At 45.5% G+C, this 25,516-nt stretch overlaps 2 protein-coding genes across 2 annotated transcripts; both read left to right on the forward strand.

Moving 5' to 3' along the window:
- Positions 1–1,473: 1,473 nt before the first annotated feature.
- Positions 1,474–23,529, forward strand: LOC116219738 (inactive rhomboid protein 2-like). Its single transcript, XM_031563487.1, has 16 exons — positions 1,474–1,537; positions 3,348–3,466; positions 9,984–10,207; positions 12,515–12,648; positions 14,718–14,895; positions 16,290–16,487; positions 17,357–17,482; positions 18,019–18,137; positions 18,450–18,656; positions 19,067–19,178; positions 19,721–19,795; positions 20,051–20,212; positions 22,074–22,159; positions 22,314–22,377; positions 22,835–22,928; positions 23,519–23,529. Exons 3-16 carry the CDS (start codon positions 10,004–10,006, stop codon positions 23,527–23,529), a joined length of 1,770 nt encoding a protein of 589 aa, XP_031419347.1. The 5' UTR covers positions 1,474–1,537; positions 3,348–3,466; positions 9,984–10,003.
- On the forward strand, positions 23,375–24,343 carry LOC116219877 (inactive rhomboid protein 1-like). Its single transcript, XM_031563974.2, has 3 exons — positions 23,375–23,594; positions 23,869–23,969; positions 24,175–24,343. The coding sequence occupies exons 1-3, from the start codon at positions 23,553–23,555 to the stop codon at positions 24,332–24,334; spliced, it is 303 nt and encodes a 100-aa protein (XP_031419834.1). The 5' UTR covers positions 23,375–23,552; the 3' UTR covers positions 24,335–24,343.
- The last annotated feature ends 1,173 nt before the right edge of the window (positions 24,344–25,516 follow it).

Consider the following 25,516-nt stretch of genomic DNA (forward strand, 5'->3'; position numbering starts at 1 on the left):
CCAATGTAATAGAGGATAGATGGTCTTGATTTCATTTGATTTGATTTCTTGTTTGGTTTGTTTTTGATCAGTTTAACCTGTCTGGTATCTACAGTGCTCTGTAGTGGTCGGATCAGATCACAGAATTTAAAATTCCGTGTAATTAAATTGTAGCGATTATAATGAACATCTTAAATGGTAGTGTTCTGTGTATAGCGAGTCTCGACCTTGACCACATAATGTGCAAGTCGACTCTGTCCGCTAGATGTCAGTGTTACATTAATTATGTGACAAAGCAAAAACGTAAATAATGAAGCAAAGCAAACTAGATGTTTACATTGAATTTGATTTGTAATTTAACGAGCGTTTTTCTACGACTGCATTTACGTTATTTTTCAGAATGACTCTTCTATCTCCGCTAATAGATGACATGGAAATGTCACTTAATTTTCTGTCGTTGATATTAGCGCGAAGGCACTATAAATCTATAGATCTATACTTCACAATATGAATCTAACCTTGGATATTTAGAAACCTTAACTAGATAGTAATAACTATCAAACTTAAACAAGTTTAACGCGTAACTAAAGTGAAATATATTTATGTATGTCTCTTGTTAAACAACAGCACTATATCAAATGCATGCGCGCGGACACACATGAAAGTGGAACGGAATAACGTACCAGTGTCTAATTCTGGATTTACAGTTACAGCCATCACACAATATCAGATTACTTTTGTTTTGTTTCGGTTTGTTTCAGCTCTGGAACATTTTGTTTCCGCCATCATATCCAATTTATCCAGGAGTTGGATAACGGTTGGAATTTGACACCAAAATGTTACCATGTAAAACCTTGCTTATTAAAAAGCAAAGTTAAAATCTATAAGTGGCACTCACACAAATTTCACTTGGTTTCTCAGGTTTCTTGGTTTCTCACATGCTCCTTCAATTGAAAGTCATGGCCAATACACTCTGTCAAGACTTGCCGAAATAATCCCTCCCACTTTTCCTCTCTCAAAGTATTCTATTCTGAGAATTATCTTGGGAAGAGGAGAGAGACTGTTTGGTAAGACCACCATAATTTTTGGTGACCCAACTGTATTTTCAGTGACTCTTCACACGCATAAGACCTCCAAGGTTGTAGGCTAATTGCAGGTAAGAATCGTTCATTTGTTGCGTCGATCCTTTTTGTGTGTAGGCAGTGGCTATCAGACGCCCCACATGTTGGTAACGTTAATGTATGGTATCTCAACAGAAACCATGCAACCAATTTGCGCAAATAGTATTGTTTTTATGGAAGCAGACGCAGAGTTATATTTGTTTTGAATATAACATTTGATTTTAAACTGGACCGACACATTGGCCAGTCGACTGGACACTTACAGTGGTGCATGACACTGGTAGCCAACATTAGCCTACTTATCGCATTCTTCCCATAATTAACCTGCGAAGAACTTCCGCTGTAGATCTCAATCCGAAGCGAACGCAAAATCCACCCGTCCGTGTATCATTTGAGAGCTCTACACATCGAGTAGAAGTAAATTCGGGTTGCAGTCGGTAAGATGTGGTGCAAATGTAGCCTGCCCGCTACTGTGTTGAAATGAATTTCTTTCAACAAAGTAAACTTTTCAGTAGCCTAGTTTGGTTTGAAAGCTCATGTTTTTGTTCAGCTGCTCAGACTCAGAGTTCGTCTGTTGTTTTGGGGAACCTAAAGTTTTGCTGTTTTGCAACAGAACGACTTTTACAGTCATCTGACCAAAAACGATTTTAGGGGAATGGTGGTATGGTGGGCATGGTAAGCCATTTGCGTGCGACTGAAGTGGAGCTAATTATGCACGTCTAAAACGAGTCTGACTGTAATTCGTAAACATTTAGCCAAGAATTAATGATAAAAAAAACGCCCTTGTTCGCTTTGGGCTTTTCTGAAAATACAGTTACACCACAAAACACCTGCATTTCCCGAGAGAGAAAGAGAGAAGCAAGTTACAAAATAGAGCAACGGTTATGTTGCATCATCTCACTTCTATGACGAAAACACACAACCTAAGGCATAGCCTGGTAAAGTATGCGGGTCTGGTGTTTGTGTTTGCCAGCAGATCACTGTAGAACTGGCCTCTTGACCTGCCTCTGTGCCTTTGCGTACCTCTGTGATGGTGTTTTCCACAATTAGCCCAGAGGACCCCACCCCCCTTCATGTCAGTGACTTCACTACAGTCCCATGCTCCTTTGCTGTGCTGCAACATGCCCAGTGGAAAACAGGACCTCAGGCTTCCCCTAGCAACAGTCAAATCACTACCTGTGTGGTAACTGGTAGATTTTTTTTCTTTTGTTTTGTTTTACTTTCAAAGTGTCATGCATCCTGGTTCCACAATGTCTAATGCCAAGAGGCTGACAGCTGAAGAAAGTGCTTGGTACTGTTTAGAAGCCTGAAGGAAAGGCTTATGGCTAAAATACTCTGCTGTGGCTGAAGGTCTGTCTGATGGAGAAAGCAAGCAGGACCTTTGCAGTCTCATTCTGTTAAACAACTGAACGTTGTTGCATGGAGATTGTGTAATAAGACTAGGTCATGTTCTGAAATGTTTCAAAAGACAAACACCGTAGCAAGGGCTGGTGATGTGCCGTTACGGATTACTCTCTGACTCTCATGCCTTCAAGTTTGGACATGCACGTGTGGTGGAATTCTGTGAATGCTTTTTCTTAAGGCCAACCTGTATGTCCTGATTTCCAAGTATAATCACATCGGATAATGATGTGTATTGAATAGTGACCTTGTCATGATTTAATTCACATCATTGCAATTCATGTAGCAAGTACAGGATGACTTACACATGTATAATTTATAAAATTCAAATTCATACAAACGTGTTATTCCATAAACCATGACAGAGGAATCATCATCTACTAAATGTAAAGTTTCCTTTTTTGCTCCAAGTTTTCTTTAATCGCCTGAAAAGCCCATGTACTCTGTGACACCCATCCATCTCCATGATGTTCTGTGGCGATGTCTGTGGTGTGGAAACAGGCTTATGTGGGGGGCTTCTGTGGCTGTGAGCTCTAGCTGCTGAGCGGTGACATGTTAGTCCCTGGCTCTGCCCGACACCATTGATTTACTGTCAGGCCACGAAGGAGGTGAAGAAGGAGAAGCCACGGCCCCGGTGAGCTCACGCTGAGCTGCCTCCTCCTCCTCCTCCTCCACTTCCTCCTCCTCCAACACACACACAGTGTGTTCTCCTCCAGTCTCTTTAGCTACAGGCTGTTGGAAAACCCACATGGCTCATGTTTTGTGTGTGTGTGTGTGTGTCTGTCTGTGTTTGTTGTCCATGTTTGTTTCATTCTCTGTCTCACCCCTCCCCACTTTTCTGGTCAGATGGTCTGAAATCCACAGGAAGATGGACACGGTTGCGGAGATATGAGACAACTGAGGCTAGTGGCAGTTCCTCTTTCAACATAGATGCAGCTGTGAGGTGACGTCCATCTTGAAAAAACGTAAGCATTTTCAGGTGACTGTTTTTGTTTTCTGTAGGTTTTTGTTGAGGCGCCCAAGTACTTTACTTTCACATCAAAGAAATAATTCGTTTTTTTTAAATGAGAGCCTCTTGTGCTGTCTCAGTTACTAACTGGCAGTACACTGAGCTTGGAGCTCTGACAGTAATAACATTTATTTGAAGTGTTGTTACTGGCCTTTTAGAAGAAGGAGTGATGTTTCTGTGGTTTTCCACCTTAACCTCAGAGTGTACACCAACTGAACCGCTCTTGGCTTCTGAGGGTTCGTCTGCCGCGCGCGCTGACATGAGAGTACGGTGCAGATCAGAGGTGGAATGAGAAATCTGCACGACAGATGGCCTGGATTTTAACAGGAAGGGAAACCTGACCTGAGATCTGCTTTTCTCTATGTTTGGTCACTGCTGCTTGCCTGATTCTAGGCTAGGCTAGTCTCGCTACGCTGGGCTTGGTGCTTCTTGGTGCTCTTCTCTACTCTGGTGTTTCGGCCATAACATTTTACTGCGGAACCTTGACATTCAAGGCGCGCTCATTCCGGCTCATCTCCATGGCTACCACATAGGGTGACAGCTTGGGGGACCTGGCTGAGGGGGGTGGGTGGTTAGCATGAGCCAAAGCTACCCAGTGTGTCCACGCTACTTCTGGTCCTTCTGGAGAGTTCTGTCATGTTTTTCTGTCATGTCATGTTTGTATAGCCTCATGCCTTAGTCATATGATCTCCCAGTCAGGCGTCATCATCGGACTGACTGACTGTCAGGGGTCTAACTGTCATAGTGAACCATTTGGGGACCAGCACTTGAAAAAAAAAAAAAAAAAGTCACTTCCCCTGTAAAAGGAAGGACTGATGGAGCCAATATGTGTGCTTCCTGTGTGATTTCTCTACTGGCAACTTTACCGAACTATCGGTGACCGATGGTTTCTCTGTGTGCTTGGTCGCTGCCATCCCCTTTAATATGTCTGAGCATTCCTCCTCTGGTTTTGTTTTGATTCCCAAGTGTTTGTGCAGCTCTCGCAAACATCCTTGGGGAGAGACGGCGTCCAGATATGTCTGAAAAATCAAATACTTCTCTGCTTTGTATTGGAAAAATCAGCCAAATGGAGGAGATAATGCTAAATCATGTGACTGGGTGCTTTGCCCACTAACTGGCTCTCTAAGGACCTGCTTTGTTTAATTCATTCCAGAACTTGACCAAAGCCCTAAGGCTTTGAGAAGTATCTTTTTTAGCCTAGGAAAGTAATGTTTTCAATTAAGTTCCTGAACACTAGTCCTTAGTCTAAAGCCTTGGAGGTTGTGAACATATGAGAGAGAGAGAGAAAGAGAGAGAGAGAGAGAGAGAGAGAGAGAGAGCGAGAGAGCGAGAGAGCGAGAGCTAGCTTGAAATGCATTGACAACACTTTCTTCCTTTGAATGGATATGTCAATAAAGTGCATTGAATTGAATTAGAGAAAGAGAGAGTGTGTTACTGATGAATCCGAGGGACACGTGGTGGCACCAAACTCAAGCACGATGGTCCAACTGTCACGCCAACAAGCCACAAGGCTGTCCTGTCAAATTAAAGCATGCCCTGCTAAGTTCATTCACAACCTGTGTGAGGGAGGAGGCAAGTGTAAGGATGTTGCATCAGTCACCCTTTTGTAGTAGCAGCTCAGGAATGTTTAGAGTCCGGGTTGAAATGTCAGCCCTATGATGTGGGCGTAATTGCTGTGTGTGCCAACAGGGCCTTGCCTGACCTGACACCACAATGCCACTCTATGTGTGTGTGTGTATATGTGTGAGGTAGCATGAGTATGCAGGGCATGGTATGTTGGCGCTGTTTATTATGAAATTTGCAGAACATTTTCAAGCAAATGCTGAAATCTTGAAGAGGTTCGTAATACACTTTCAAAACATGAAGAAATTGGCTGTCCCTCCTGAACTTTTTCAATTCGGGAGGGGAATCCTGTTAATCCCCAAATTGTTTTCCTGTTTGTAGAAGCGACAAAGTGGTTAGTGACTCATTAACAGCAGTTGCTAAAGTACCCGTAGTCGTTCGAGTCATACCCATAAACACTTGTGACAAGCTCTTCCTCGAAAGATTTGCAGCAAGTAGCCATACCCTGTTGATTTTGTCCTGGGAAACCCCTCGTATTTAATCTGAGAAGCTAGTTTTAGCCGCAGCATCAGAATTGAGCAGATTATCAGTCCCATATCATATATGATGAGCCGCTTTAATCCACTTATAAGGTCTTCCCCTCAAGCAAACTGATGCAACCCACTCCTGGCACTGCATCCACAAAGCATCAACTTCAGTAGTGACAAACGATGCTGTTTCAAAAGAATGGCTTCACTGCCGAAAAATTCAGTGCCCTAGCCTTGCCAAGCAACAATTCTTCAGTCGCTTTGGATCAGTTAGATTGCCTTTATTTCCTTGTGCTCCTTACTGCTGTAGGCAGAGTCTCTCTGTCTGCTTGCCAAAGAAGAGTGAATGCCTCTGCAGACAGTGGAGGCTGTGGTTAGTAATGGCCGGAACCTTTCAGGGGCGCTATAAAAGACTCCATTAGACAAACGAGGGAGGGAGGGAGGGAGGGAGGGAGAGAGAGGGGTGGGAGGGGTTGGAGGGAGGGAGGGAGGGCGGGAGAGCTGGCAGTTGTGGTTGTTTTTCATTAGCATTGAGTGAACGAGGAGTGGAAGCAGAGCGCTGCAGAGTCCTATGGGGGTTGAGGTGAGCGCCATCCAATTCAGCCCCCCCCCCCCCCCCCTTATTCTCACTCCACTCCTACGCCCTCCCTTCCAGATTGACACAGGCTGCTTGCCCCGTGGTTTATATTACATTCGGCAGGTCATGTTTTTTTGACCTCCCCCTTTTCTCAGTGAGTGAGTGAACTTTGTTATTGATCACCAGTGGCTCCCTCTGTCCCAGGGGGCATAGAGAACCATGGTGACGGCATCAGGTGTGGCCGCTAATGGTGGTGTGTATTTTTTGGGGGGGGCTGGGGAGGAAGTGGAATTTTTTAGAGGAATCTGGCCTGGCCTTCTGTTGGCTTCGCCCTTCCAGGAAAAAATCTCCACATGTTAGTGTCTCTTACTAATAGCATTACCGTTAATGTCGTTTATTCGCTTTGCTTTCTGTGGCTGTTTGAAGCAGCATGCGGTGTGCGGCTTTGACTCCAAAGAAATCTGCTGATTTGGAATGAAATTGGAATTGGACCAGCAAAAGAATGGGCCTGCACAGTTAATGCTTCTACTGGGAAATCTTTTCCCGTCCGTCAGGTCCCCTGTGGAATAGCCTTGGCACCAGGAAGGTGTCTGGGAGTTAGCATCTCATGCATCTATGGCCCCCTGCAGCTAGTGCATCTATGGCCCCCTGCAGCTAGTGCATCTATGGCCCCCTGCATCTCATGCATCTATGGCCCCCTGCAGCTAGTGCATCTATGGCCCCCTGCATCTCATGCATCTATGGCCCCCTGCAGCTAGTGCATTAGCAGCTTGGAGACCCGAGTTAATCTCACTCTTATGTTGCTTTCAATAGTACGTCAACATTCATGTTCTCAAAACACTTCTGCTATGCTGGTTTTGATTTTACTCCCCCACCCCTGCTAGTTTATTATGCGGCTGTCTGAGTATTGAAGGGACAGTCCGTGATTCTAATCCCAGACACTTTTTTGTCAAATTCAGCAAATTTGCTCCTCATGGTCTTATAGGTGTCCTTTCAGTGTTTGTGCTAAGGTGTTCTTACACAGTCCAGAATCTGTAAATGAGAAAACAAACATGGTGGCTCGGGTCGAGCCATAAACAATCCCAGCCAATTAATGTGGTGCTTCAGGGGCACGGAAGGGAGAGGTGTAATATGAGCGCAAATGGGATCAAACCTAAGGGATTAGGGTGTAGGGAATTGTTATGGCATAATGGTTCATAATATGTAAAATTCCAAATTCCTATTCATATGTACACGGGGTATTCAACATGCTGTACCACCATTTTTCAGAGAAGAGTTCAAGTAATATTCAGTGGATTAGTTGATGGATTCCTGGATAAATATAGAAATCTTTATTTCAGACACCAAGTTCCATATAAAATAACAGACATACAACTGTTACAACATACAAATAAGGCTTTGCTACCACATACCAACAAATGTATATAAATGAAGGGAGTCCGATCTCAAGTCAAGGGCCTTTTATGATTTCAGGGAAAGAAATTGAAGACGAATTCAAGTATATCTGATTTGTTAATGGTGCTGTGACACATATTGACATATTGGCAAGTAGCCATACCCTGTTGATTTTGTCCTGGGAAACCCCTCGTATTTAATCTGAGAAGCTAGTTTTAGCCGCAGCATCAGAATTGAGCAGATTATCAGTATCAGTTGTTGTAACTAGTGGTAACTTGCATGTTACGTATGTTAAAACTGAAACTCCCCCCGTGTCCCACGTGGCTTGTGTGAAAACCGTCTAAATATAGGGCCAAAGTCAGCGGCCCCTGAGCGCTGTGCTGCACCCATAGGCATGACTGGCATGACTGGCAGACCATAGCTCAATGCCAACGATCAATGGCTCTCCCTATCCAAGGACCACTCTCTTCCTGTGCGTTTGATTATGCCTGGGACTGAAGTCGTTCCTTCTCTCACATGGCACAGGGCATGATTAAACGACCTCTCTCCGCATGAGTAAGCGGCTTCTGTAAGTCATAACTCGCTGGAGGGTGGGGCGTGATGGGGGTGGGGTTGGGACAGGACTTGTGTGTGTGTGTGTGTGTGTGTTTTTTTTTTTTGCTACTGTCAGTCTTGCTGGAATTTTTTTTGCCTTGCCGCATTGTTAATGTAGACAGAAAAACATATATCTTTGCGTCGTGATAAGTTTCTTAGAGTGCTGCTCCAACCACAGCACTGAAAGCAGGACCACTGAATCGTCCCCCGGGAGAGATCGTGTTACTGTATGTGATGGTCTGTCTCAATCTAGACCGCCAGACAAACTACTATCTGCTTGCCCAGCATTGTCTAAACACTCGTGAGGTTGAAACACTCTGAGGTTGAAAGTGCTCTTTACGTGAAAGGACAAACCACCTTTTGATACCTTAATGCTCACTTTGGATGTGTGCGTCTCACGTTTAAGTCATCATAGATAGAGGCATCTGCAAAATGACTAAACGATGAGGAGTGGCGCATCTCTGTTAGTTCAGCTGTGTCCTATTCTGTTTGTTTTATTTTAGAATGGGCTGTCCTTGTGCATGTTAGCGATATGAAACTGGGCATGGAGTACACTGCTCCACTAAATAAGGGTGGAGAGGCGGTTGTGTTTTCCTGTGTGTTCTTTTGTGATGTGGGGCGGTGTGTGTTGTGTGTTCTCTCCTCCGTGTCCGCTCTGAGGGGTGTGGGGTGAAATATGAGTGTGATAGCGCACAGGTCCTGGCTGTGTGAAACCCGATGATATCATTCATGGCCTCCTGTGGGAGTTATGGGATGTAATTGTCAACTCATGCACGGTCTCACGAAAAACAAAGCTCACTTCTTAATACAGTCGACGGTAAGTCTATGAGCTGACACAAAACTGGTGGCCCATAAGTTCAGTGAATTTTTCTCTCCATTCGTTTTCTTCTTTCAAAAGAATCAATCTTGTTTGTTTGATTGTGATATCTCATATTTGTCATCTTCGTATTATCTCCAGTATATGACTGCAACATAGAATCTTTTCACCGTCTAAAAGAAGATGTGCTTTTGGCTCTCCTCTCTGCCAAAGTCGTGTGTCCATTTGCCTGGAATTCCTTAAGCTCGGCAAATATTTCTGCTTCCCTCGTCATTTCACTCGTCAGTCCAGAAGTATTCTGCACAGCCATGTGCTGATTTCATTTCCTCACAAGTTCACTGACAGGGTTCGTTGCACTACAGAATATTATCAGCTGATTTGAAAGCTTGAAAAGGGAATTTCCTGTATAGATAACAGGAAGCTCAATGGCCTTGAACTAATATCGGTTATCATATTGCAGGCCATTAAAAGTACAGTCCATGATTCTGCTTGAACGGTTGTTGATATTTGAGCTCGACAGCCAAATCAAATTACACCCTTCTCTTTCGAGCTCCTGACGCATCGTGTTGATTGACTTTTAATAGTGAATTGCTCCGTCCAAGCCACTTTGGTTCCCATGTACAGAGCCAGGACTGTACGAATACTGCAGTTTTTTTAGCGCACGCACAGAAGAGACAGCTAGAGGACCTTGGCGAACAGTTCGCAGAATTTGACAAAAAGTGTATTGGATTAGGACCGGGGACTACACCTTTTAAATACACATTGTCGGAACGTTCGATGTTAGTAGATGATCCAACATTCATACGCGCATAAATCAAAGAGCTTTACCTTATTTGTGACCAGGATGCAATTTTACAAATCGTTATTTAATGTTGACCACTGATCTATAAAAGACATGAGAAACTGTGTGTGAGAAACAGTAAGAGCTTTCATGAAGGTTAACCACTGATCTATAAAAGACATGAGAAACTGATGTTAATGTTGCTTTTCTAACCCATAGGACCTGAGAAAGACATCAGCATGTCCGCTCAAGAGGGGGCGGAGAAGAACGGGAGCGGGAGTGGGAACGGCAGCGGCAGCGGGAGCGGGAGCGGGAGTGGGAACGGGAGTGGGAGCGGGAGCGGGAGCCAACCAGACAGCCGCCTGAAGAGCAAGAAACCTCCGAGCCTGACCATCTCCATCCCTCCATCCCAGGAAGAGTGTGAAGCAGACTCCACTAAACCGGTACTCTCATGACCTTTGCACTTTGACAAAGATGGCCTCCTCAGGGAAGTGAGAGCTGTCATGTCTATGTATTATTGCCATATACTGATGTGGGCTTCACTGGCAATGGCTTTTGTATCATTCTTCCCCATTTCTTGTAATGTCTGCACTTAAACCTAAGATTACGTCTAGTTCGTGACATTACATAGCAAATACAAGGGTTAACCCTTATTTATTTTGGTGGGCTACAGACAGCTCTGGGTGTTTCTCTTACACTTCATCTAGACTGATCTTAGTTTCTCATGTCTTTTGTAAGTCAGTGGTTAACCCTCATGACATCTCTAACTGTTTCTCTCACACAGTTGCTCATGTCTTTTATAGATCAGTGGTTAACCCTCAAGACGGCTCTAACTGTTTCTCTCACACAGTTGCTCATGTCTTTTATAGATCAGTGGTTAACCCTCACGACATCTCTAACTGTTTATCTCACACAGTTGCTCATGTCTTTTAAAGATCAGTGGTCAATGACCATGGGCAGCTCAGCTGTGTCGGCCATGTTTGCTAGCAGGCAGGATGTGGCCAGAACAGCGGAGAAGAGTGTAGGGAACAGCTGCACACGGCTGGCAGTTGGCCTTGACTCTTAAGGTTTGCTGTGACTGTTATGCAGCGTGTGTGATAACATGGTGATAAGTCTCGGCTCTGCACTCTTTTCACTGCAGTAGGATGATAACAAAGCAAGTTATTTTTAATCGGGACTCTATGTACCAAAACACAAGCAGTTGTAACAAATTAGTTTGAATGTGTTTTTGACAGATAGAGTAGGCCATTTGTTGAGTTGAAGAGAAAAATACCACTCTGGTGATGTGCTACAGGATGATGTTACTTGTGCAGCTCTTTAAGAAGAGAGAGAGAGAGAGAGAGAGAGAGGGCGAGATTGACATGGGGGATGTTGTACCTAAGTATCCCGTTGCGCTTTGTTGAGGTTGCCCTTATTATGCCTGCTGTGAGTCAGAAGCTGCTAATGACACACGATGTGCTGGAAGTTAATGGTCTAGCCATCAGAGGTAGCCTGAAGGGTCTTGGGAGGGCACACGGCTCCTCCCTAGTTTATGGCTTCTCTCTCCCCCACGCAGTATCTCAGTTGGGTCTCTGGGGTCCTCCGTTTATGGCCCAGATACTGAGCTGAGGATGGCTGGCTGCCTGTGAGGCTCTTGTCCAGATGAAATGGCTGTTTTAAAAGTGAGTTCATGTGCGCCGCCACGCGTGAAAGTGCACGCCACTATTACCTGTCAGAGGCAATCAGAGCAGAGTGGTGTGGGGGGGGGGGGGTGCATCCGCACTCAGACACACACACACACACACACACACACACACACACACACACACACACACACACAGACACACACACACACACACTGTGACAGTTTAACAAGCGCTCTCTCATAAATGCACATGCTTAAACACACACACACACACACATACAAGTTCACTCTCTCTCTCTGTCTCTATCTCTGCTCCCCCCCCCCCCCCGCACACACACACACATCCATATCCACAGTCTAACAAGCGCTCTCTCATAAACGTGCATGCTTAAAAAAACACACACACACAAACACACACACACACACACACACACACACACACACACACACATACACATACATACATACATACACACACATACATACATACTCAAGACAAGCTCACTCTCTCTCTCACTGTCTTTATCTCTGAAAACACCCCTCCCCCCACACACATGTACACTCATGCACATGCACACATTACACACACACACACACACACACACACACACACACACACACACACACACACACACACACATTCCCCTCACTCACACACACACACACACACACACCCACCCACACATTCCCCTCACACACACACACACACACACACACACACATTCCCCTCACACACACACACACACACACACACACACACACACTCCTCAGAGCATGTCCGGAGACAGTGAGCGATGAGTGATGACCACTAAGAAGCTCAAATACTCCACTTCCTACAATCCTGTGGAGAAATCAGTCAGCATAGGGTTCTATGTGCTTTTTCTTTGAACTTTGACCTTGAACTTGACAGAACAATGATGTGTTTGCTCTTGGGGGTAGTGCTTTCCCTACTGCTGTGAAAAAGGAAAGTTTACACAGAAAGTTAACATGGTTGTTTGTTGGGAGTCAATCGAAAGTGAAAATGATTCATGTTGAAATGAACTCTGTCTGTGTGTGCGTGTGCGTGTGCGTGTGTGTATGCGCGTGTGTGCGTGTGCGTGTGTGTGTGTATTCGTGTGTTCTCCAGCCCTTGCGGTCCTCGCTGAAGAAGAGTGTGACCATGCAGCAATCGAGCGAGGCGTTGTCCGATGGCGGCCCCTCCGCCGACTCCAGGAGAGCCGAGTTCCGCCGACAGACGTCCCTCTCGCAGAGCATCCGCCAGTGAGACGGCAACGCCCCCCCCCCCCCCCCCCCCCCCCCCCCCCCCCCCCCCCCCCCCCCCCCCCCCCCCCACACACACACACACACACACACAACACACACAACACACTCTCACACACAACACACAACACACACACACAGCCCCCCCCCCCCCAACACTCTGGGCTCACACGCTGCTGCCCACACACTCACAAGTTACTGCTAACATATCACACATCGTTGACACACACGCAGCATTTCCCCACAATACCAACACTCACACAGCTAGCACACACACACACACACACACACACACACACACACACACACACACACACACACACACACAGCAGTCTTGTGTTCACATCTGCACACACACAGCAGTCTTGTGTTCACATCTGCACACACACAGCAGTCTTGTGTTCACATCTGCACACACACACACACACAGGGCACCTGTACACAGCGAGTCCATCACTATCATGTCGTACAAACTGTACCACACATTTTTGGAACGCACCCAGAAAGAGCACTCCAGTAATGGCTTTACTGAAATAGCATTACATTGAATTGAATCGAAATTAATTGAATTAAACTCCCAGAATGAAAGTGTGCGCAGTGCAATGACATTAGTTTAGATTGCTTAAAGGACAGAGATGCGGGACTGTGCCAATGGTTCCACGGTAGCAGTCAGCCTTAATCAGATAATTACCCAGGTCTGCAAGGAAGGAAGCGTTCTCCATTACTGAATCATGCTCTCCAACTACGTCGGTGGGCAATTATCTAGGCACAGTCGTGAAGCATAATAATTAGTGCTGTCAATCAATAAAAACAAAAAAAAAGTCAACTAATTAATTGCTTAGTTTTCTGTGAGTTAATTGCGATTCATCACTTTTTTTTTTCTTCTTAAGACTGAAGCTTGTAATAATGTAATCCTGTGAACTGTAGATTTCCATTAAAACCATCAAGGCTATCAAAATTGACTGGCATCTTGAAAGGCATATTCATTTGAAGGAACCTTTGGAGAGGGAGATACTTTGGAGGGAGTTAGTGAGTTAGTTAGCTAGTTAGCCAGTCGGTAGTTAGAACGTGGTGTGCAGCCAGTTGGTAGATTAGTTGTAAATTGAAGTGCTCAATAAACTTGCAAGCTTGTAAATTCAACTAAGCTCTGGGTCCAGTGAACGTGGATGCCCCCAGATATTATAACCATTATGTGCACAGAAATATAACATATACTAGAAATAGTAACAAAACACAGGCAGCTGCGTTAATTGCATTAATATTTTTAATGCATTAAATATTTTAAATGAACACGTTCAATTTTGAGAGTACTACTAATAATGGCTTGTAAGAAATCAGTCTTACTACATTGGCAGTTTGGTTTATTTAGCCAGTTTTAATTGAACAACCTCACTAAAGTCTGGATGGCTTTCAGTGAATACTCATTTGAACACTTCCTCGTTCAGTTCTTTTATGTTATTTTATTCAACTGTTTCTCCCTCTACTTTTCATATCTTTCTCCACTCTCCTCTGTCCTTCCTCTCTTCTTCACTCTTTTCCTCTCTCTCTCCTCCCTCTCTCTCTCTCTCTCTCTCTCTCTCCTCCTCTCTCTCTCTCTCTCCCTCTTCTCTCTCCCCTTCTCTCTCCTCTCTCTCTTTCCCTCTCTCTCTCTCTCTATTTCCCTCTCTCTCTCTCTCTCTCTCTCGCTCTGTCTCCCTGTCTCTCTCTCTCTCTCTCTCTCTCTCTCTCTCCGGTCTCTCTCTCTCTGTCTACCTCTCTCCCTCCTCTCTCTCCCTCTCTCTCTCTTTCCCTCTCTCTCTCTCTCTCTCGCTCTGTCTCCTGTCTCTCTCTCTCTCTCTATTTCCCTCTCTCTCTCTCTCTCTCTCTCTCGCTCTGTCTCCCTGTCTCTCTCTCTCTCTCTCTCTGTCTACCTCTCTCCCTCCTCTCTCTCCCTCTCTCTCTCTTTCCCTCTCTCTCTCTCTCTCGCTCTGTCTCCCTGTCTCTCTCTCTCTCTCCTCTCTCTCTCTCTCTCTCTCTGTCTACCTCTCTCCCTCCTCTCTCTCCCTCCTCTCTCTGTCCCATGACCACAGGGGCACCGCACAGTGGTTTGGCGTGGGCAGCGACTTCGAGACCAAGCAGCAGGTGTGGCACCGCAAGAGCCTACGCCACTGCAGCCAGCGCTACGGCAAGCTGAAGCCACAGCCCGGCGACACCGACACCAGCAGCATGGAGAGGCTGGAGTCGCCCGCCACCTTCAAGATGCCAAAGGTACCCGCCTGCTCTGCCTGCTCTGCCTGCCTCCACAGAAGCCCCGGTGACGTTTGCGTTGTGCTAAATCGTTAGCATTCCTGAAAAGCCAAAAATGGGCCAGGCAGGCACTGCCCAGCAATTTTGTGTTTTTATTTGGCTTTTAATGAGTTTTTGTGCCTTTGAATGAGGAGATTTGCAGCACGGAAATGAGGTTTCTCGACAGCACCCAGGGGCGGGATCATACAGCAGGAAATAAAAACATATTTGCGTGAGGGGAAGCAACTAACAGAGGGATATGCTCACTCACTGAGATGATGAAAGACTTAATAAGCAGCCGCAGAGATATTGTATACAATTCAATGCACACTTTGGCAGAGTACAGTATACACACAGTGCACTTGATATATGCAGCTCATACAGTTCAGTAAACAGATGTCAGTCTAGAGACATTAGTGTGAGAACAAGTGTGTTACATATGCTACACAGATGCTTGCATATAAACCCCAAAATGGCCTGTTCTCTGATAGATGTTCAGGCACTGACAGACATCCCAGTTAAGTCTGCCCTCACTGGTGGATGGGCCCCAGTTTGTGATGTGTGATGGGTGCTGGTGGGCAGGAGGAGGAGGAGGAGGAGGAGGAGAAAGAGGAGGTGGTGGTGACAGAGGGTGAGGAAGGTCTCAGGAGAGCGGTGCTCCCCTTCCAACTATAAATAATGGAGTAGTGAAGTAGGCGCCTTCAGCTGCTTTTTCTGTCTGTCTGTCTGTCTCTTTCTCTCTCTCTCTCTCTCTCTCTCTCTCTCTCTCTCTTTCTCTCTCGCTCTCATTATGTCATTGCCTCTTTCACACCCCTTTCTCTATCTTTTGCTGATCTGCTGCTCCTTCTTCTGGACCCTGCTGACAGAGCAACCTCCTCTCCTCTCCTCTCCTCACCTCTCTTTCTCATGTGCTTGTTTGTCTCTCTGCCACTGCACACACACACACACACACACACACACACACACTGTCTGGGCTGCTGTTGGAGGCCACGTCATGTCATGCAGCTAGTTAGTGTAATGACTGTGTGTGTCTGTGCTGTCAGATGTCCTGATGAGGTGTGATCTTTTTGTGACTTTCAATTGGTGATCACTCAGTTGATGCATTTGTTCTCTCTATTCTGGCAAGAACTGAGAATGTTATTTCGATTTCTCAGTTATAAAGACATCTGTGATTTTAAAGGTTAAGGGTCTGAGAGTGCTGGGTAAGCCAAACACTAAATTGTAAGCTAAACTCTTCCTTAAAAATGTTATGAAAACAAAATGAAAAGAAATGAATGAAACAAAATGAAAACTTTATGAAACTATTTCAGTATTTAAGAGTACCATAAGCACTATTCCACAACACCTGCTCTTGCCCTCTCCTCCTCCTCCTCCAGATTGTGGACCCCCTGGCCCGCGGCCGTGCCTTCCGTAACCCCGATGAGACGGATCGGCCGCCCCGGACGCCGCACACCCCCCGCATCACCTCCTTCAGCTCCTTCTCCAGCCAGCGCTCCGGCTACAGCCGCCTGCCGCACCGCAAGAGGGAGTCCGTCGCCCGCATGAGCATACGCGCCGCCTCCAACCTCATCAAGGTGAGTCTCGGGGTCAAAGGGCAAAGGTTATAGCCTCAAACTTGTAAGGTCTCTGAAGCATCTCATTTAGTCTGCTGAAACGCATAAGTACCACTATGTAGCATAATAGCCTGCCTAATAGGTATATTAAATGAAAATAAGTTTGTTTATTTATTCATACACATTCCCACGAGAGATATTTTAGCCTAGATAGAACAGTATGTTTATGTTAAATGTTATGAAGTCATTATGAATTGAAAGGCCAACATAAAATCGGGCTTCCTTCCCTTGTGACGTGACGTGACGGAGATGCTGATGCCAAAGTAATATCAGGCCTCATTCTAGTGGGGGGCTTTGCCCTTGAGCAAGGCAACTTTGTAGTAACTATAGAAGGCCTAGATTTAGTAGACTCCTTGTAATCTTCAAAAGCTATTATTTCAGACTACCTGAAACGGAAGGCTTAAGGCAATCATTTGGAATAATAAGGTGTCCAATTTGAATGTTGGCTAATTTGAATACATAATTTGAATACATTGTGGTCGGCCATGTTATTGTGTTTAGCAGTTTTGGGCTACAGACAGCGCATGTGGCATTGTGAAGGAGGGCCTTTACCGATCCCAGATACAACATGCAGCGCCTGTCACGAGTATCACTTGTATTTGTACACTTGTATCCTGCTGCTCAGGATCTTTGGTTGGGCGGTTAATACATTGGTTAGGTTTTTTGGGTATGAGTACTTACATGTGGCGGTCAGAGGATTGGCCGCTGTGGGAAGTCTCCAACCAATACCACAAGGAATTTACCATCTTTTCCGGTGTTTAACTAAAAAAAAGTGCCCAGTGATCTGGAGTGAGAGCCTTAAGTGACTATGGGGGGGTTGTTTGCCGTAGGGTCGGCAGGGGCAGGGCTCACTGGCCGGACGTGGTTATCCCCGCCGTAGCTTCCCCCGGCCCAGCTGGATGGAGGAGGACACCGTGGACACGGCCGACACCTCCGACTCCGTGTTCTTCAGCAAGGTGAGCGCTATCGTCTTCATCATGTCTCCCTCTGTCCAACATGTCTCTATTTGGTGCCCTCTGTCTTTCTTTCGGAAATGATGTCTCCTGTTAGTGCTCAGTATGTAGTTCTATCTTTTTTCTAGTGTCTGTCACCTCATCCATATCACCCCCCCCCTCTCTGTCTATGTGTTATTCTAACGTTGTGTGTGTTTTATTGGTGTAGTCATATTAGAGACAGGGGGGGGAGACAGTGGTGCAGGGGGTAGAGAAGTCGTCTGGTAATCGGAAGGTTGCTAGTTCGATTCCCTGTCGAAGCCTCCTTGAGCAAGACACTGAACCCCTAATTGCTCCTGATGTGCAGTGTGCCATCAGTGTAAATGTAAAATGTGTATACATTGATAAGTGGCTTTGGATAAAAGCGTCTGCCAAATGACTAAATGTAAATGTAAAATGTAAGACAGAAAGTTAGACAGTCCCAATAAAGGAACATACATGTTGGTAATCAGCCCTCATGGACATAATGTGTAGCTCACTGCATTCCCCTCCGTCCTCAGATGGATGCCCGAGACGAGATGTACTCCATGGCTGACGACGTGTTCGAGTCGCCCCCCCTCTCAGCCGCTTACGGCCCCGGAGACATGTCCTTCGGTGAAGGCGCTCCTTTCCACAGCCTGTGAGTTTGAACTTGGAAAAGGGAGAGTTGTGGAAACTCTCAAACACAAAGCCTCGAGAGAACTCTATAGTCTTGTTGTACTTCTTGTTGTCTGTCTCTCTCTCTCTCTCTCTCTCATTCTCTCATTCTCTCTCTCTCTCTCTCATTCTCTCTCTCTCTCTCTCTCTCTTTATTGCCTGTCTGTCTCGCTCTTTTATCAACCTAATATTTGTGTTGGTTTTTACCCTCAGTGTTCCTCTCTGTTCTACCTACCAGTATATCTGGTACCTGTTTCTGATTGGTTGCATCCGCTGTCCGTCTCTCACCCTGCAGTAGGGACATCAGTAAGACCCCCCTCCCCTGCGACGGGCCCCAGCAGCGCAGAGGGCACCGCATCGCCTCCCAGGTCAAGCACTTCGCCTTCGACAAGCACAAGCGACTCTACGGCATGGGCGTGGTGGGCAAGTGGCTGAACCGCAACTACCGCCGCAGCCTCAGCAGCACCGTGCAGAAGCAGCTGGAGGACGTCCACAGCCACCGGTGAGTGCCCGCGGCCAGCGCCAGCTCTCTAGGCAGGGGTGCCAGTGGAGTTTTATCAGGGGTGCCAGTGGAGTTTTATCAGGGGTGCCAGTGTTTATCACACCACCTCTTGCCAATTCAAAATGCAAGCACTGATTCAGGCAGATTTTTTTTCAACTGACAGCTACTTGGAAGTACTAGAGTAAATGGAATTACGCGATTCATGGACGATATTACATTTAGTTATGCCAAGCGACGAAACGCATACATTTGCTTTTCTTTCCAGCTAATTTCAATTCCCAAAGTGATTTTTCTTGTGTCATTTTTATAGAGGTGTGTGACAGCAGGTTGTGTGTTTTGTCTCGTGGGCACTCTGTGAAACCCTCCGAAGGCTCCGTGTGAAAGCTGTGTGAACCGTCTCTTTTTCCCAGGCCTTACTTCACGTACTGGATCACGTTCGTCCACATCGTCATCACCCTCCTGTCCATCTGCACTTACGGCTTCGCCCCCGTCGGCTTCTCCCAGCGCTCCACCACTGACCTGGTGAGTCCCCCGGGAGACATCCGCCACGCCCCCACTCAGGTCCCCCACTCCACTTCCTTAGCAACCGCACACACGACAACCCCCGATAGGGCCTCCTTAATTGTGCTCTAGGGGAGAGTTCTTGTCTGCTCATGCTATGGAGGGGGCTTCAGTGTTGGGGTCGACACCCAGCCATGTTCCCTTGCAGAGTTATTCTTTCCTCTTCAGCTATTGCTCTTACCACTCTGTACTAAGACCGTGAGCAGATAAGCGCTATCTGCTGCCTGCTAGTCCAAACTGTGTTCCTCATTCTGTACTAAGTGGCTGGTGGATACCTCAGAGACCGTGAGCAGATAAGCGCTATCTGCTGCCTGCTAGTCCAAACCGTGTTTCTCATTCTGTACTGAGTGGCTGGTGGATACCTCAGAGACCGTGAGCAGATAAGCGCTAGCTGCTGCCTGCTAGCCCAAACTGTGTTTCTCATGTTAACCCTGAGAGGAACCCCACTGTCTGCCCCATTAGCGTTTTTTTTATTCTTCCATCTTCTTTATGTTTTCCTCTAGGTGCTGAGACACAAAGGGATTTACGAGAGTGTGAAGTACGTCCAGCAAGAGAACTTTTGGCTCGGGCCCGGCTCAGTAAGTTTGGGTTACTCCACAGCCTCCTACTCTCACCCTACTCACCCTGAGCCAGCAAGGACACTGGAAACAAAGTTGTTGTTGTTTTTTTTTCATAGGGAGTGATATTACAAGGTCATATTACAATACAACCTTAAAAAAGGTCAAACAATTTCACTCCTTGTACGGATAAAGCTCAACATTGCGCTCAGTTGTAATGTATGTTATGAGAAGTCTTTGTGCCAACTGTTCATCTCTGGCCTTGGTTGCATTTAGGACGATCTCATCCACCTCGGGGCCAAGTTCTCTCCTTGCATCAGACAGGACTCCCAGATTTGGTCGCTCATCCAGAAAGCCACAGCCCTAGAGAAAGAGACGGGCTGCTGCGTCCAGAACGACAACTCGGGCTGTGTGCAGACACTTAATGAACACTGCTCAGTGAGTGTGCTCCCAACAGACACCCACACAGATACACACACACACACACACACACACACACACACACACACAGATAATACAAACACACTCACACAGATACAGATACAGACACATGCACAATCCCATGTACACACAAACACACACCCATCCACACACAAACACTCTCACACAGATACAGATACACATATACACACACACACACACACACACACACACACACACACACACACACACACACACACACACACACACACACACACACACAGAGTTGTGGACACTCATACACTCTCAAAAGCAAATGTATATCCTTAGCGTGTACATTCAAGCTCACTTACTTTATGTATGCACATACTAACACGCACATACACCACTCACCCAATATTATTATACACTACCGTTCTCAAGTGTGAAACCACCCACAAAATGAGGAAACTCACTTTTTTTTTTCATCAAATAAGCTGCAAAATGAATACAAAATATAGTGAAGATATGAACAACATTAGAAATAAGGTTTTCGGCTTGAAATAACTATTTTGTGCTTGAAAATGTGCTTTCATAAAAGAAACTTCCAGTGGCAGAATCACAGTTTGACTGCTTCTTCCCTAAATAGATGTTGCATAATTTTGGAGCGATGCTTTGGGTTACTGTCTTGTAAGATAGGAATGAGCTCCAGTCAGATGCCGTCTACAGGGCACTGCATGGTGGTGGAGTTATGGTAAAATGGAGTTATGGCCTTCCTTGTTAAAGATTCCAAAAACTCTGTACAAAGTGCAAACCATAGCTGCACCAAAGCACCCTCAGACCATCACACTTCCTCTTCGGCGTGCTTGAGAGATGGTGTGTCCAGAAGTCCTCACGCTCGTCTTCATTTGGTCTGTGAGGCACAACATTTCTGCTCTGTCAGCCAAACTCATGTCTTATCTAAAACATTTTTTTCTCAATCATCTTCCATCCAGTTTGTTTTTCTTTTGTCTATCTTAGTCTTTCCCTTCCCTTTGGCCAATCTCAGATATAGGCTTTTTCTTCTCAGTATTCAAAAGACTGTTACTGTTGAAGATAAGACGGATGTTTTCTGGGTATTAATAAAGCTGCCAGCTGAGGACCTGTTTCTCGACCTAGCGATTGCGATGCTGTTCTCCACCCTTTGTGAAGTGGAGCCTCCTGCTTCTCTTGGTATCCTGGTTAGAGCTCTGCACTGTTCTTTGAAGGATGTGATGCACACCTGATGCACCAGATATGTTCAGTTTCTTGCCAATTTCTTGTGCGGAACAGCTTTAATTGCAAGGAACCATAATAGACTGACACGTTTTTGTAGAAAGTTCTCTTTTTCTAACCACTTTTAGATCATAATCAAATCCACATGCTGAAGGCCAGTTTCTGCTTTCTTAAACACCACGACAGTTTTCAGCTGCACGTTATTGCAAATGGGTTTTCTAATAATGAATGGCAGAATATGTTGGCAGAAACAATGGGTCTATGTAGATGTTCCATTCAAAATCAGCTGTTTTCTGCTGTAACAGTCATTTTCAACAGTAACAATGTCCACACTACAGTTATGATCGATTTTAGGTTATTTGAATAGAAATAAAAACATGATTTTCTTTAAAAAAAAACTATAACATTTCTCAGTGATCCGAAATGTTTGAATAGCAGTGCGCGTATGAATGCTGTTAGATTGTGTGTTTCAGAAATGTTCGCAATGCACCACCGAAATTCTGCACGCATACCATTCATTCATTCAAGCTCAGCCTTACCCACTCTCAGCACGCGTTGCATAGCCCTATGCTGCCACCTAAAGGTGAATTCTATTAGAGGTTTTGTTTTCATTTGAGTCTTAAAATCCCATTCTCTTTCCTGACAGGAAACACTTGGCACTTTTATAAAATGGGCAAATGAAGATGTAGACATCATTAGGTCATCTGGCGCTGTGTGTAACCAGGACCCCAGGTACTGTCTCTGACTCTCATACAAGATGGCTACCTGCTCAGAAGGCACATCAGAATAGATCTTCTCTTTCAAGAGTGGTTATGCTTTAATATGACCTGCCTACCTGTTTCTTTCCATCCATGATCTTTTCACCCACAACATGTAACGGCCAAAGGATCTGTGAAGAGCCTGCCTCCATACTACCGCACATTTGGGCTGATAACATCACTCAGTGGCCGGTGAGTGATGCCGTTTTCATCCAATGAGAAGAACTGTAGTTAGGCTTGCAGCTGCGGCAATTAACGACAGTTGCTTCAAATATGTTGAACCAGAAATGGAGAGTAGGCTCAGAACTGAACGACATTGAAGCAGAAGTCTTGCAGTGCAAAAAAACAAGGAAGTCATGTGAGATATTTTTGGATTGTTAAATGGAGAACATGGAAAGTAAGTAACTAGGAAGTCTAGTCAAGAAATGGTGTGACTGTCTGACAGTCTTCCTTTTCACGTGACAGAAGTAGTTCTAACTATTTACTGTTTTTTCCTCTCATGTGATTTTGTGTATCTGTGGGTTTCTACATCCTGTGTAAAATAGTTTTAGCCTCAAGTTTAATAGCTTAGCATTCTGTTATTCCTGTGCATAAAGGGCGTTCTCGTTTTTGCTTGTGTCCGACATTGGGCCTTTTCTGCTGGTCTCAGATCTGTACCAAGCGAGGTGGGAACCACACAGGCCTCCGACACATGGACTGCAAGATTAAAGGCCGGCCCTGCTGCATAGGCACGAAAGGGCAAGGTAACCTAACACTGCAGAGATCACTTCTTCAAACACTCTTGAGTTCATATAGTTCTGCTTAAAATTGGTTCAGAGGATTTGGTTTGTTTGTTTGTTTGTTTGTTTGATTGTTTGTCTTTTAAATTCCTGCTGGAATTCCTGAATATTATGATCCCCAGGATGTGGATATTATGATCCCCTTGTGAGGATTTGTTCTGATTATTGTGGCCAAAAGTCCAAAATAAAAAATTGCAGTGGTTCTGAGTTAAACAAAATCAATTGGAAATAATCCGTAAAATCAACGACTGTGTATTTTTAACTGAAATAGTGTGGTAATTAGAGAAAATTGCAACCTGCAGTCGCAATTGTGGGAAATCCTTGAATTTGTGAAATTGCAAGATCACCAAAATCCCGAAGGGACTAACAAATACAGGTTTAATGGATCAAGTGGATTATATTAATTAGTTGCCGACAGTAGTTGTAAGTAGCTCAGAAATGTCTGCACTTGATGCCATGGCTTCACTGTGTGGCTCTGTGTGATCTGTTTTCATACGGCTCCATCTCTCTCTCTCTCCTTTCGCTCTCTCTCTCTCTCTCCTTCTCTGGGTCAGGTGTGAGATAACGACACGAGAGTATTGCTCTTTCATGCGCGGATACTTCCATGAAGAGGCCACACTGTGCTCACAGGTGCTGCTATACATCTCACACATTCCTGAACATTCATGTTTTACTAGCCTACTTGTACATAACTGATTTAGTTGTGAGAAGTGTTTTGGTTCCGTCAACATCAATCAATTGCATTATATACCAACCCTCTAAAAAGGCATTTGAGCAAATCATATGATTTGCTATAAACATGGAACAATGCTTTTTCTCTCTCTCATTCTCTCTCTCTCTCTCTCTCTCTCTCTCTCTCTGTCTCTCACTCTCTCTCTCTCTCTCTCTGTCCTCGTGGCCGCAGGTGGACTGCTTGGATGATGTGTGTGGCCTGCTGCCCTTCTTGAATCCAGCTGTCCCAGACCAGTTCTACAGGCTGTGGCTCTCCCTCTTCCTTCATGCTGGGTGAGAAAGGCGCACTAGCTGCCTCACACTCACTAGTTTTGTATTACTTCTAAGTAGTGTATTCTGTGTGTGTGTGTTTGTTAATCTGTGTGTGTGTGTGTGTGTGTGTGTGTGTGTGTGTGTGTGTGTGTGTGTGTGTGTGTGTGTGTGTGTGTGTGTGTGTGTGTGTGTGTGTGTGTGTGTGTGTGTGCGTGCGTGTGTGTAGGCTGCTGCACTGCCTGGTGTCGGTGGTGTTCCAGATGACCATCCTGCGGGACCTGGAGAAGCTGGCGGGCTGGGTGCGCATCTCCATCATCTACATCCTCAGCGGCATCACCGGCAACCTGGCCAGCGCCCTCTTCCTGCCCTACAGAGCTGAGGTATGACCAGCGCCCTCTTCCTGCCCTACAGAGCTGAGGTATGACCAGCGCCCTCTTCCTCTTCCTCCCTTACAGAGCTGAGGTATGGCCAGCGCCTCAGGACACCACACGCCAGAGCACTGGCTCAGATATAGAGCAGTCAGCTCACTCCCCCCCCCCCCCCTATGATTTGTCCCTTCCTACTTCCTCCTCCTTTGCTTTCACCCCTCCCTTTTTGGCACTGCTCTCCTTCTTTCATGGGAGTTATTTCCTTGTTTCGCTCACTGTGCTGTTTGAGCTGTCACATTGACATCCTCATTGGCTTTATTGTGAACTGCATTGTTTACTCGGAAGTAAACACGAAGACACAAGGGTTCACTGTGTGATCATTTTTGAAGAAAACAATGAAAACAACTACATGCTGGCTCAATTAGCCCTTTATTGTGTAACGTGAACCTTTAAAAACTCTTGCAACGCAACCAGTTTTGAATTAATTATACCCCTTACTGAGGGATCCCTGAGGTTTGGATCTGTGGACCTCAGCTTATTCCTGAGATTCCTGAACTCTTTCCAAGCCTGTGGCACACTAAGTCCCCCAGGTTCTGGCAGTTGTAGTCTGTGCTGACCTGCACGTATTAATAATATGGGGAAATCACGAACCTCCACCCAGCTGCTTACATGCCTTGGGTGAAAACCAAACGGAGAGTAAGTGAGGTGCCTGCTGTGGGGCTGTCTGTGTGGAGCTCATAGGTGCCATTAGAGAAGGAGCTTTCCATAGGGATTACCCGCCTACAGTGACCCCGTCTGGACAGCGACCACCTCACCCTGTCCGTCTGTGAAGTGCCACACTGCTACATACATACCACTGCACTAACATTTAGTCATTCAGCAAACCATTGTGTTCACTTTAAATTACTTTTATTTTATGTTTATAACTGAATTACGCTAGAGTATAGGGAAGTGCAGTGGATTGTCCATCATATAGGCTGTTTGGATATAGTTGTATGGCACACTAACACACCGTTAGTTCAAGAACTAGAACTAATCTGAAAGCGAAGTAGAACTAGAACTGAAATACAGCTTTCTAAAGTCACTTATTTTTAACCAAGAAACTAAACTAGTTAGCATCTTGGACCCATAGCATTTTGGAGATAGTGCAGAAGCATCCATCCCTATTTTGTGTCAATGCTGGGGTATAATTAAATTAAA

The sequence above is a fragment of the Clupea harengus genome, chromosome 26 (genome assembly GCF_900700415.2).
Source record: "Clupea harengus chromosome 26, Ch_v2.0.2, whole genome shotgun sequence".
Taxonomy (NCBI): Eukaryota; Metazoa; Chordata; class Actinopteri; order Clupeiformes; family Clupeidae; genus Clupea; species Clupea harengus.